Source organism: Camelina sativa, chromosome 1 (genome assembly GCF_000633955.1).
Source record: "Camelina sativa cultivar DH55 chromosome 1, Cs, whole genome shotgun sequence".
Taxonomy (NCBI): Eukaryota; Viridiplantae; Streptophyta; class Magnoliopsida; order Brassicales; family Brassicaceae; genus Camelina; species Camelina sativa.
Genome location: NC_025685.1, coordinates 12,243,243 through 12,253,248, shown reverse-complemented (window position 1 = coordinate 12,253,248; position 10,006 = coordinate 12,243,243). Strand labels below are relative to the sequence as shown.

The following is a 10,006-nucleotide window of genomic DNA, read 5'->3' as shown; positions in this document are numbered from 1 at the left end:
GCGGTCCATAAACCCTAAACTGTCGTTTGAGCCCAGAATCGCAGACAAGCATTAAAGAACAGGAATGATAAGTTCACAAATCACCTACACATCAACTTTCGCAGGTCTAGGATAATTTGCCCACTAATGTCTTTTCTAGCAACCTATTACACTTTTGATGAATAGATAAACCTAGAATCATAGATTGGGTGATCAAATCAACCTAAGCATTAAGTCTAACAATAGTGAAGACAATCGATTATATAAAGCCCTATTTGTGTTCTGTTGCTAACCCATGAAACCCCTTTTTAAACCCCTAATCTAGCAAAGAAAACTACTCAGACATAGAGAAATGAATCATAGCAAAAGATGAGAAATTCAATGACATAAAAAAAAATAAAAAGGGTTCAGAGAATGCTTCACAAGGTAGCCGCTCTTCTCCTTCTCACAAAAACGTCGATCCCCAAAAACAAAAGAAAAGGTATATTTTCTCTCCTAAAAACCCTAGGTTAAATGGCATACAAGTAGAGAAAAATAAGGAAAGAATCCAAATTCAAATCTTCCTATTAAAAAGCGATCTCAGCCCTCTTTCTCTCACAAAGGATCGCCTAAAATAAGGGGAATTAGGCAGGGAATCGGCGCCTAGATGCTTGCCACGTGTCGTCATGAAACCGTAGAGTTGGGAGCATGTGCTCGGAAATCGGGAGCATGTGCTCCTGGGTCTAAAATCAGCTTTTCTGCTCCAATTCAACTCCTTTCTGCTCCGATTGCTCCTGCTGTTCCAATCCTTGCTTTTAGCTTCCTAGCCTCTTATTATAACCTGAAAAGAACTCAAACAACTACAAAACTATCAAATAAACAGGGTCAAAGTGAGTCAAAACCGTAACATATCAATCGTCAAGGAGACTCGAGTGATAGTAGTGATGATGACAATCATTCGACTGGAGACAATAACATGTCTGAAGCGGATACATTACCGTCTATCGACCCTGCTACTCTTATACCGGGGATCCAGATGCCACCACCAACTGGTAACACGACTCAACCAGATAAGGGCTTCAGAGGTACAACACGGGTGCCGTTTGTGTTTCCTGATGTGGATCTAAATGCAGAAAAGATACGCTACTTGCAGGCTAAACAGAAGACCAACGTTCGTGCTTCTAATTGTTACGAGAGTTTGTTTGAGGCATCTTCTGACAACGCCCTCTCCGAGTTTGTCTTCATGAAGCGTAAAAGACTATCTTTTGAGGACGCTTTCAACAAAGCAGAGGCAGCAGATGAATTGGCGGTCCTGAGTCAATTCAAGAAGAAAAGCAAGACTACAGAGTCTTTTGGATCTTTCTCAGTCAACCAACGATTCGACGGAGGCACAGGGGGCCCGGTACCCCCAGATCCAATATGAGAGTCCTCTCCTGGAATTGCCAAGGCATAGGTCCACCATTAACACAATCACGACTCACTAGCCTATGTCGTATTACTAAGTGTGATGTTCTCTTTCATATTGAAACTCTTAATCAGTGTGATGTATTATATAAACTTAAGAATGCTCTAGGATTTGCTAATATACTTATCCAGCCCTTCATGGAAGGAGTGGAGGCTTAGCTTTGATGTGGAAACAGAATGTAGCGCTCAGTCCAATTTCAATGGATGAGCGACTCATTGATGTCTCTGTAAACATTAATAACATAAGCTTTTATTTGTCTTGTGTGTATCGTCACCCTGTTCAAAATGAAAGATATCTTCTTTGGGAGAGACTGGAAAATATATCCTACCATCGCCATGATCCTTGGCTACTCATAGGAGATTTTAATGAAATTCTTAACAACTCAGAAAAACTTGGTGGTCCAATCAGGCCTGATTGGACTTTCCGTGACTTCAATCACATGGTGACAAGTTGTGATTTCAAAGATATTCGACACAGAGGTGATAGGTTCTCTTGGGTGGGAGAAAGACATTCCCATACCGTTAAATGTTGTTTAGATAGAGCTTTTCAAAACGGTCCATGGGGAGCTGCTTTTCCTTATGTTGAAGTCGAATTCTTGGACTTTACAGGATCCGATCATAAACCACTACTAATAAATTTTAATTTCGGATCCTCATATAGAAGACGAGCCTTCTTCTTTGATAAACGTTTATGCGACGTTGATGGATTTAAAGAAGCGGTTAAACAAGGTTGGGACATACACACTCGAGAAGAGAATATCCCAATTTCGAATCGAATTGCCTCTTGCAGGAAAGCAATGGCAACACTAAAACATGAAAATCAACTGAATTCCCAATCTCGAATAAAGGCTTTACAATCTCAACTCAATACAGCTATGGAAAGTTTAAATCCTTGTATTCGAAGGCATATCCCAACCTTACAAAATGAGCTCACAAAGGCATATTTGGATGAAGAGAAACATTGGCAGCAACAAAGCAGAAATCAATGGATGTTGGAAGGAGATCGAAATACAAGTTTTTTTCAAGCCTGTGCTAATATCCGATTCACGAAAAATCAAATAAACTCGATCCAGGATACATATGGAAATATATTATATGGTAATAAAGCAATAGGAGCACATGCCCAAGATTTTTTTCATAATATATTTTCCACCAGTGGTCATCAAGTAACAAAAGATGTGTTCTCTGATTTTCAACCAAGAGTTACTTCGGATATGAATGCTGATCTTACTCGACCTTTCGATGCTCATGAAATCTATGAAGCAGTGTGTCAAATAGGTGAAGACAGAGCTCCTGGTCCCGATGGCATAACAGCGCGTTTTTATAAAACATGCTAGGATATAGTTGGTACGGATGTCGTAAAAGAAATACAACAATTCTTTGACACAGCACCAATGCCGCAACGATTGAACCATACCAATATATGCTTGATAGCAAAGATAGACAATCCAACCACATTTTCAGATTATCGACCGATAGCACTATGTAATGTTATGTATAAAATCATTTCAAAGTGCTTAGTATGTCGGCTAAAAAAACACTTGAATGGGATAATATCTGATGCACAAGCAGCTTTCATTCTGGGACGACTAATTCAAGATAATGTCATGTTAGCCCACGAAGTGTCTAAATCGTATATGGCGGTCAAAACTGATGTTAGCAAAGCTTATGACCGTGTTGAATGGAACTTCCTGAGATCAACTCTTCAGCTTTTTGGTTTTAGCGAGAAATGGATAACATGGATCATGGCCACTGTAGAATCAGTGAGTTACTCGGTCCTGATCAATGGTTCACCTTTTGGTAATATCAAACCAGAAAGAGGGATTAGACAAGGGGACCCCCTCTCCCCTTACCTTTTCATATTATGCTCAGACATACTAAGTCACCTTATACAATCAAGAGTAGCGGATAAGGATATCAAAGGTGTAAAAGTGGGAGATAATGTACCTAGAATAACTCACCTCCAATTTGCAGATGACTGCCTTTTCTTTTGCCATGCTAATGTGAAAAATTGTAGAGCATTGAAAGAAGTCTTTGATGTTTACGAATACTACTCCGGGCAACAAATCAACACGGCCAAATCCATGATAACTTTTGGTACACGCGTGTATGGTTCAACGCAAAACAGGTTAAAATCGATTCTAGATATCCCAAATCATGGAGGTGGAGGAAAATATTTGGGTTTACCGGAGCAGTTTGGCAAGAAAAAGAAAGAAATGTTTGAGTATATAATAACAAAAGTGAAACAGAGAACATCCAGTTGGAGTGCGAGGAAACTATCCCCAGCAGGCAAAGAAATAATGCTCAAATCAGTTGTTTTAGCTATGCCTGTATATGCTATGTCTTGCTTTAAACTCCCAAAGGGTGTTATAACGGACATTGAATCTATACTTATGAAATACTGGTGGGAAAAAGATGCTCAACACAGAGGAATTCCCTGAATAGCTTGGAAAAAACTACAGTACTCAAAAAAAGAGGGGGGACTAGGCTTTCGGGATCTTGAAAAATTTAACGATGCTCTTCTAGTTAAACAAGCATGGCGTCTAATCCAATATCCAAACTCATTGTTTGCACAAATAATGAGGGCTTGCTATTATAGAGACACAGCGGTATTAGAAGCTAAATCAAGGAAAAATCAATCTTATGGCTGGTCATCTATTTTAGTTGGAATCTCTCTAATAAAAAAAGGATCAAGGTTTAACATTGGTGATGGAAAAACGATAAGATTAGGCATAGACAATGTTCTCGATTCACATCCTCCACGGCCAATCACTGCTATCAACGATGGAAACAACGATACTATAAATACTCTCATGTTAGTTTCGGGACAAGCAAGATCATGGGATATGGTTAAGCTTGGAACAACAATCAGACCAGAAGATATAGATGAAATCAAAAACATGTTTCTTTCACAAACTGATCAACCGGATTCTATCATATGGAATTACAGTCCTTCGGGTGACTACACTGTAAAATCAGGCTACTGGCTGTTAACACATGATCCTCTATCGTGTGATATCCCACCAGACATACCGCATGGTTCACCTGATCTTAAACGCAGAATCTGGAGATTACCTATCATCCCAAAGATAAAACACTTTCTTTGGCGAATTATCTCACGAAGTCTTCCAACCTTATCCCGGCTACGGTCCCGTGGTATGAACTTAGATACGTTATGTTCTAGATGTCATCAAGCGGAGGAAACTATCAACCATGCCTTATTTACATGTCCTTTTGCACTTATGGTCTGGCGCTTTTCGAGTACCCCTCCTATTAACATAGAAAATCTAGCACATGAGGCGGAGGAGAACATTTTAACTCTTGTTACTTCAGTTCTCAATACAACAATCTTAAATGCTGAATCAATGCTACCCATTTGTTTATTATGGAGAATTTGGAAAGCAAGGAATAATGTGATTTTTAATAACATTAGGGAGAGTCCATCAAAAACTGTGTTATGGTCAAAATCAGATGCGAAACAATTCTATGATCTAACGCATCGCATAACACAACAGAATCAGAGAAGAGATGAAATAAATCTAGATAAGTGGAGACCACCGCCAACAGCTGACTATGTGAAATGCAATTTTGATGCGGGATATAACAACCAGAATCATGAAGCATCTGGCGGATGGATTATTCGAAACAATTTAGGTTCAGCTTTAGTTTGGGGTGCAATTCGTTTGCCACATACTTCCTCCCCACTGGAGGCAGAAGCAAAAGCTATGTTTGTAGCTTTACAACAGACTTGGATCAGAGGATACACATCGATAATTTTAGAAGGAGATTGTGAAGTTCTAATAAACATCATCAATGGTGGAAAGAGACACAGACAGCTCATAAACATTCTTTTTGATTTAAAATTATGGATTTCTAAATTTCAATTCTGTACCTCTGTTTTTACAAGAAGATCCTGTAATAAATCAGCTCACTTGTTAGCACAGTTTGGATGTATTGATTCCCCTTTCTATGCTGAATCTGTAATCAAGCCTCTATAGCTCCATGAACAATTGTGTAATGATCAGCTTTAAATCAATATAAGTATATTTTGAAAAAAAAAAAAAAAGTTGAGTATACACACTGTTTTCAATATATAATCACTAGTTTTTATAAAATAAAAAAATATATATAAATGAAATAAACATCATTACGAGATGAAAAGATACATCAAGGTCTTTCATCTTCTAGTATTATTATACCTCAAAAAAAAGAACTGGAAAATTTTGAGAAGATTGAGTAAGAATGTAAGATACTCAAAAGTACTCTTTTAACATATATCTTTTACCCCTCTACTATAACATATGCACTTATAAACGTCCTTGTTTTCCACCTTAGTGTCTCTACACGGCCGGCAACGGGTCATATTCTGGGTAATATTCTTAGAAAAATATTTAGTCTTTTTAAATTCATCCACACAAAACTGAATCTTGTTAGCCCCACATTTTCCCGGGTTCCTCAGGTCATATGGACATGCTGGTTTCGCTTCAATTCCTATTATCAATCAATTAAAAACAATAAGATGTTTTAGTTAAACAATTACGAAAAGATTGAAGCCTTTATTTTCAAACCATCTTGTATGATGACTAGTTAATTAATGTTTTCGTAGCTTGTAAAAAATGAATTTAAAATCTAAACGAAAATAATATATTACCTTTAACATTGTTCATAACGAGGAACATAAGAAAACATAAAAGTATAGATGAAATAAGATATCTCATGATTGATTCAAAACTATAGTGAAGGCTTGTGTGTATTTTTTTCCTGTTTTTTTTTGGACAAACAGTCTTGTGTGTATTATTTGCTAATATTTGTTGCTGTTTTTCTCAGTATATACACATAACACACACACACACACTTAAATTAGTTTAAAAAAAAAAATTAAATTAGGGGAAAAACTAAAATAAAAAATAGAAAAGAAATGTGGTGAGGCCAAGTCAACGAGATAAAAAAGAATCTGATGTTTATTTTTGGATGAATTCTTCTTGATAATGTTTACATGTTTAAATCTCACCCAAAAAAAAAAAAAGTTTACATGTTTATTTTCAATTTTATTTGCATGTGTCAATATAAAGTTTTTTTAAAAATGATTGCAACGAAAACATGTTGTGGTTAGTAGAATAAGCTGTTTTCAACCAAATTAACTTTCATTTCAAAAGAGAGTTTTGATTATTTCAAAAGTTCTCATTTTTTTCTCATATTTAAAAATGAAATTTTGTTTTTCGCATATTTAATTTAATTTTCATTCAAAAAAGAGTTTTGAATATTATAAATAGAATTAGATCAAATTATGTAATAACAAGAAGCTCCACGGAATTTTCACCTCTTGGGTTTGCTCAGCTGGAACCTCAAAAACCAGGTCAACTTCATAGGAATATGTCGTCCGTGGATTAAAAATTTCGTCTTAGGAATAAATGTAAACAAATATTAGTACCAGCTGCTAATCTTACTTTGTTCTAGTACTATAAGAGTGAATTCAAAGCGAAATATGTCATTAGAAAAAAACTTATAAGGAGGCTAGAAATCATAGGACGACATAGAAGAAGCAACAATTTGAGAAGAATGTTAATGGAGGGGAACATCATCAACCCTATCTATTAACTCTCTGTCTTCATCCACGTTGTTGAATGATGAGATAGGAATGTGAAAAGGGAGAAGGATTGGGTTCGGGTTGACGCTCCAAGGATTTCCTCTACTCCTGGGTTTGTTCAGTTGAAACCTCAAAACCAGGCGGTATAAACACAATGTCGTCCCAGCTTGAACTTGTGCTTTCCTGCAATTTCGATACAAACCCATCATTCTTAAAGACAAATGCATTACTGAACGTCTGTAGTGTTTTCTCTTTGATTTTTTACCTTCATCTCCTTGACAATATCTTCGAATACTGCAACCTTTGGAATACAAAATTATGCAATTTTAATATGAGATGAGAAAATTATGGACTGACAAGATATATGAGATTCAAATTAAATAACAAGAAAACCTGAATATCGCCTGGTTTCAGAGCAGGGTTGAGTCGGTTCTGTTGGCTGGACGCTCGTCTTAGGGATTTTTCCAAATCCTCCTGTCAAAACTCAACCAAGATTCAATCTTGCTGACCATATATAACCAGTGTATGGACAAAGGTGAACTGGGTCTTATAAGTTGTAATTTTAAATAACCTTTCTGAAGAAAACAGGGCGATAACTCATGTTTTCACTTCGTAAAATCAAGCTCTTTGACTGAGAGACAACACAAGTCAGATTGTTAGAAAAACCAGATATTTGGAGAAAAACCTGTCTCATCTCAATTTTTTGCAATTTCCACGGATGATATGCAGCCGAAACAACTATAGTCTCAGAAACTAAATTATAGACAACTAGAGAGAGTAAAAACGAAAAAGCTGTCCAAAGTTCACAACCACTAAACGCATTGGCTCGTTTGCACATTACCTGGAAAACCGGAACACCATGGAAGTCATCATCATCGATACCAGCTGTTTTCCTTTCCTGTAAACACATATAGAAGAGACATGTAATTTACTTTTTCACCGTGTCTATCCAAATGCTACAGTCTGTTTTCAGAAAAACAATGGTACATCTAGGAAGACCTATATGCTGCAGAGAAACCCTAGTGTACTCCTAAAGAAAACCACTTGTTGGCGCAGGAAAGGTTGTCAATATCAATATCAACAAACAACATGGAAATTTCCTAGCCAGAAGAGGGATGCCAATACCATGACAGAAATCCAAAGAGTCACCTGAAGTCCTAACTCTTGCATCTCTATGGTCTAGGACTAAGGTTTACATTATTTACCCATATGCGCTATGTCAGATAATATCAGAAATGTGATATAGAGGAAGAGTCTGATAATAAAGAGAAAACAACTCTCTCTTTATTTACCCACTCTCTAAATCAACGTACAGAAGACAACTGAGAACAAACCAAATCAAAAAGCACCAATGATAGAACCCTAAGATGAATTCTAAAGCATCCAAAGCTCCCCTAAAACCCAAACAAAAGCTAGACGAATCAAGAATCCCCTCTCCTTCTGCCTCAACTTCCTTCTAATCAGTTACCACACTAGCTAACTGACTTAACTATTAAAAATTAACACAAAGGCTCCTCATTAAAGAATGATAACAGTCAATCATGTTCAGCAGCATCTCTAGAGTATCCAAAGACTATGGGAAAAATCCAACTCACCTTGAGAGCATTTTTCACTTGAGTAGACTCAGGAATCAACCTAAAAGCCACACCATTAACTTTTACCTGAAACACCTGCAACAACACCACACACCAAAGTGTCAGAGGAGACTAAGTATGAAAACAAAAAAAAAAAGAAAAGAACCCCAAATGAGTTAATTGAATCATCCTTAATAAAAATTACCTTGCTAAGAGCAAGAGTGACAACTTTAGAACCTTCTTTCCTCATACCAGGATCCATACTCTTCATCTGTCTAAGAAGCGTCTCCGCATCTTCCTCTTTACAAAACAACAAACCTAGAGACTTCCCAGTAGAAGTACCCGAAACCAAAACAAACTCACCATTCGAATTACTCAACGCGTAAACAGGAACTCCCGCTAATCTCTCCTCAATAGCATCACCTGATAACCCTTTCCCGCTACTACCACGAACCGGAGCCGTCACCTGAGTCCTCGCCCCACCGCCGCCGCCGTCGTTCTCAGAAATTCTCGCCCAGAGGGGTGCGTTACCAGAGCGAGAAACGGGAATGAAGCGAGAGAGTCCGGAATCTAAAGCTTGCTTAGCTTGATCTCGGAACGAATTGAGAGCAGAGAAGATATTTGGGTTAAGGCTTTGGGAAACGTTGTGGAGTAAATTGGAGCATTGGGATTGGAGATTAGAGAAAGATTGATGTATATTATTAAGCTGGTTCTCATGTTTCGATTGCGAGGGAATGTTCGAATTCATTATTACTTTTCACGGGAAAAATGAATGATGCTTTGATACTGATAAAACCAGCACAGAGTTGTCTGTTTATTATGAAAGGCTTTGCGAAGACGACAGACACTTGGGGATGGTTTGATCTCTTTTGCCTGAAGTAACGAGACTACAATTAAAAGTATTTTAATTTATAAAAATGACCCTCATAATATCCATAGTTTACAAAGTATCTCTCAAAAGTTTTTTAAAAATGAAAAAAATAACCCCATCTACACTAAAATATGCTGCAATTGCTCTTCTCATACAGTATCTCTTGGCTTTATTACTTTACAAAAAAAAAACTAATTGATTAATTGATTTTATATCTGCTGTTTCGTCACCTTGTTTTCTTTTGCCTTGAGGGACCAAACTTGGAACATAATTAAGAATAAATGGCCAAACTCCTCTGCATCATGTCTATCCATCATACCAAAACCAATATCACAGCTGACTTTATTATTTTAAGACGCGGTTTGATTTCTCCGTAGCAAAAAAAGTAATTATTTCCCTTCAGAGACACAGAGTCACTAGCGCAGGGAGCTTTATACATGAGACACTTTTGTAATTGAATTTGAAATGCTTGAAATTTCAGACACAAGTCTTCTTCTTTTAGACACATGTTTTGATCATAAAACTTAAAAAAAAAAAAAAAAAAAAAAAAAA

At 37.0% G+C, this 10,006-nt stretch overlaps 1 protein-coding gene across 1 annotated transcript; it reads right to left on the bottom strand.

Annotated features, from left to right (window-relative positions):
- Positions 6,810–9,442, bottom strand: LOC104788713 (protein TIC 22-like, chloroplastic). Its single transcript, XM_010514501.2, has 7 exons — positions 8,789–9,442; positions 8,605–8,679; positions 7,851–7,907; positions 7,581–7,640; positions 7,403–7,483; positions 7,275–7,310; positions 6,810–7,192 (listed from the first exon to the last, which is right to left on the bottom strand). Exons 1-7 carry the CDS (start codon positions 9,329–9,331, stop codon positions 7,112–7,114), a joined length of 933 nt encoding a protein of 310 aa, XP_010512803.1. The 5' UTR covers positions 9,332–9,442; the 3' UTR covers positions 6,810–7,111.